This window comes from Octopus bimaculoides, chromosome 3, assembly GCF_001194135.2.
Source record: "Octopus bimaculoides isolate UCB-OBI-ISO-001 chromosome 3, ASM119413v2, whole genome shotgun sequence".
Taxonomy (NCBI): Eukaryota; Metazoa; Mollusca; class Cephalopoda; order Octopoda; family Octopodidae; genus Octopus; species Octopus bimaculoides.
The window spans coordinates 44,519,002-44,523,009 of record NC_068983.1 but is presented as its reverse complement, the minus strand read 5'-3'; the positions used below and the strand labels follow the sequence as shown (position 1 = coordinate 44,523,009).

The 4,008-nt window shown below is 39.4% G+C and overlaps 1 protein-coding gene across 1 annotated transcript in view; it reads right to left on the bottom strand.

The window, feature by feature from the left end:
- The window catches only part of LOC106876526 (SKI2 subunit of superkiller complex protein), a 38,566-nt gene that overhangs the window by 33,442 nt on the left and 1,116 nt on the right, over positions 1–4,008 (bottom strand). The window contains exon 2 of the mRNA XM_014925109.2: positions 3,579–3,718. Within this exon, the coding sequence (XP_014780595.1) occupies positions 3,579–3,674 (96 nt within the window). The 5' untranslated portion in view covers positions 3,675–3,718. The remainder of the gene's footprint in view (positions 1–3,578; positions 3,719–4,008) is intronic.

Here is a 4,008-nt window from a genome sequence, read left to right as displayed (position 1 = left end):
GGGGGGTAATTGAGTTACTTCCCCTGTAATTGCTGGCCTTGTGCCAAAATCTGAAACCAATATTCCTTCTTTTCGACTTACGACCAAGTTCCTTTCTGACTGCAAAGTTGTTAGTTGATCTGGTTGCATATTGGATTTGTATTTTTCATTCAAATACAGCTGATGCTTGAAAGTGACTGAGTGAGAGACTGGCAGGCAGTGGATGCCTGGGTTTGAGAGAAGTCTGCATTGCCAGATGCAACCATAGCTACCATATGTGCAGATGCCCAACGTCCAAAATCGATTATTTATTTATTTATTATTTCATTTACTTATACTTTTCAGTCATAAGTGCAGATGGCCATAAATCACATAGGTCGTAAGTTGAGGAGAGGGTGTATTGGCACAAGGCCTGAAGCTTTGTGGAGTTGCTAGTTGATTATATCGGCTCCAGTACTTGACTGGTACTTTATTTTATCAACCCTGAAAAGATGAAAGGCAAAGTTGATCTCGGTGGGATTGAAAGTCGTTATGTAAAGAACCAGAAGAAACTGCAGAGCATTTTGTCTGATGCTCGAATAATACTACCAGTCTATTAATGGTTTCTTAGAGTGGCACGGAAGGCTCACAAATTGCAAGGTGGGATTTGAGTTAATATTTCAAATTTTGAAAGGTAAGAAAGGCCAAGTTGATCCCAGTAAAATGTGAACTTTAATATCTAGAAGCATAAAAGAATAAGTTGTGGTTGTTTAATACAGGCCAACCCTGATCAAAGAGATCTATAATCAATTTCAGCTGTGATCACCCAGTTTATTTTAGATACTCTATTGATTCTGACATCTGCCATTTTGAGTCAAAAAGCGAGTCATTAGGAGGTTACTCAACTTACTAGAAAGTACAGCCAAATTTCCCTCAAACCACACAGCCTACATTGAACAATGTAGTCCAATGGTACTTGGCTCTTAACCGGCGTTCTTATGACCCTTAGGGGTCCACATGAGATTCCATTGTGAAAATCTGTGCAATAAATTGGTTACACTCCTACAGTACACAAAATACTTAAAAAATTTTTTTTTATACAATTCCTAATAATATTCAATTATGAAAATAAAATAAGATTTTTTAAACATTGGTGCAGGAGTGGCTGTGTGGTAAGTAGCTTGCTTACCAACCACATGGTTCCGGGTTCAGTCCCACTGCGTGGCACCTTCGGCAAGTTTCTTCTACTATAGCCTCGGGCCGACCAAAGCCTTGTGAGTGGATTTGGTAGACAGAAACTGAAAGAAGCCCGTCGTATATACGTATATATATACATATATATGCATGTGTGTTTGTGTGTCTGTGTTTGTCCCCCCACCATCGCTTGACAACCGATGCTGGTGTGTTTACGTCCCCGTAACTTAGCGGTTCAGCAATAAGAAACCGATAGAATAAGTGCTAGGCTTATAAAGAAGAAGTCCTGGGGGTCGATTTGCTCGACTAAAGACGGTGCTCCAGCATGGCCGCAGTCAAATGACTGAAACAAGTAAAAGAGTACTGGATGGCTATGAGGGTCCACCTGAGTAAAATGGGAATCAATAGGTTAGAAATGGTTGACAACCACTGATGGAGTCCATCATGATCATCCTTTTAACTCTTTAGCATCCAGATTACTCTGTCAAATGTAATGCTTATTTATCCACATAGTTTTGAATTAATCATGCATTATGTCATAGCTTCAAAATTTTGACAATGGGATTGTTTATTTCTTGAACGACATTGTAGAGCAGGGGTTTTCAAACTTTTTGACTTGCAGACCCCTTTATATTTCAGGCTTTACCCTTATAAACGCTTATGAAATTTATACATAAATATTTGCTTAAAATAACATATATTCTTACATTTATTTATTTAACAGTATTTAACAAATAGGTTTATTGTCAATTATACACACAGGATTTTTTTAATACGTACTTAATGAGAAGGATGTGCTTGCTTGGCTCTGCAGGAACCCCGTCTTGCCCTTGCGGACCCCCTGTGGTCTGCGGACCACAGTTTGAAAACCCCTGTTGTAGAGTATGAATGAGAAGCCAAATCTTACTTCTTTACTGCCCACAAGGGGCTACACACAGAGGGGACAAACAAGGACAGACAAACGGATTAAGTCAATTATATCGACCCCAGTGTGTAACTGGTACTTTTTTAATCGACCCCAAAAGGATGAAAGGCAAAGTCTACCTCGGCGGAATTTGAACTCAGAGCGTAGTAGCAGACAAAATACCGCTAAGCATTTCACCCAGCATGCTAATGAGAAGGCAGATCTGGCAGGTTTGAACACAAAACAGGTACAATATTTAAGCTGGATGTGGCTGGTTTAAATGCTACAGGGTTAATGATCACTTTTCCATTCTTACAAGAAAGGTAGATTTTCTACAGCTGGATGTCCCTCTTGTTGCTAACCCTCACTTATTTCTAAGGTAATATTTTTACATGGTCAGACATGACTTTATGGCAGATTGGCAATGAAGGACACTGGTAAGACAAGGAGCCAGTAACATACATTATCCTTTAATGTCCTCCTTCCATGCTGGCATCAGCTGGATGGTTTGACAAATCAAAAGACTGTGCCAAGCTCTACCATATGCTTTGGCAAGGTTTCTACGGCCAGATGCACTTCCTAACATCAGTCACTTTACAAAATGATCATCTTGAAAGTTCCCCTTCAAGGTACAAGTATGAGCAAGATGGTTTGTGGAAGACCAGCAGTCACCCATGCATACCAGCCTCTCCACTCCATGTCACTGATGTTATCCAAAGGAAACACAAAGGCCGATATAGCTTGGCACCAGTGATGTAACAATCCATTTCAAAAGCTAAGTGAACTGGAGCAATATGAAATAAAGTGCCTTGCTCAAGAATACAACATACAGCTTGGTCCAGGAATTGAATTCATAACCTCATGATTGTAAGCCTGATGCTCTAAACAATCTGCCTTCACACATAATGCGCTTCTTTCAGTTTTGATGTACTAAGTCCATTTACAAGACTTTGGTTGGCCTGAGACTATAGGCTGTGTAGTGGGACTGAACCCAAAACTATATGGTTGTGAAGCAGATTTCTTACTACACAGTCACGCCTGTGTCTCACATAAAAAAAAAGATCAGATGATTGTGACTGAGTGCCTCTGACCATGTGTCGATTTCTTCGACCACTGGCGTTGCTCCAGCATGGCCACAATCAAATGCTTGAAACGTGCAACAGAGAATGTCAGAGAAAAAGATACGATGGCCATGGTTGAAACGACTTTAATCATATGTAGGGCTGAATAACTACAACCTAAGGTGAATAACAATAATAATGACGATCCCTTACATAAATACATGACAAGAAATTTTGTGGGAGATGAGACAATCATACGGTCCCATACGATCGAATTTTGACAGTTCTGAGGGGTATGCCGACATTTGCTTAAGTCGAACCCCACCTGGTACCGAGCAAGTCTCATCGACAGCAACAATAATGATTTTTTTAATTAACCACAAAGACCCAAGACGCCGGTAACAATGCAAGGATGAAATAAAAATAAAATAAAATAAAATAAAATAACAATATATACTTACGGTTTTCAGGGGTAGAGGGACCCTGTTTGCATTTCGATTTTGTTCGGGAATAACTTCCACCCGGCCACAAGTACCGGTTTCAAGAAGATCGAACATCTTTCTTAGACACGTCACTACGATCTAGCGTGTTCTATGTAAATCTGCAAATTGGAAGAATGCATCGATGGTTACGTATGGTTTATGTCGAGTAATGTTTCCTTTGCTGGTCGAGGTGGGTGGAATCACATGGTTTTATATATATATATAAACCTTGGGAGAGGCATTATGCCGGTAATAAACATACGCACTGGTTCAGTCCTTTATTAATTTATAAACAGTATATAGTGGAGAGACAAGTTACTGAAGATTTTGCAAGAGTGCAATGAAATGATTAAAAAAAAAACAACAAAAAACAACTATATACTGTTTATAAATTAATAAAGGACTGAAC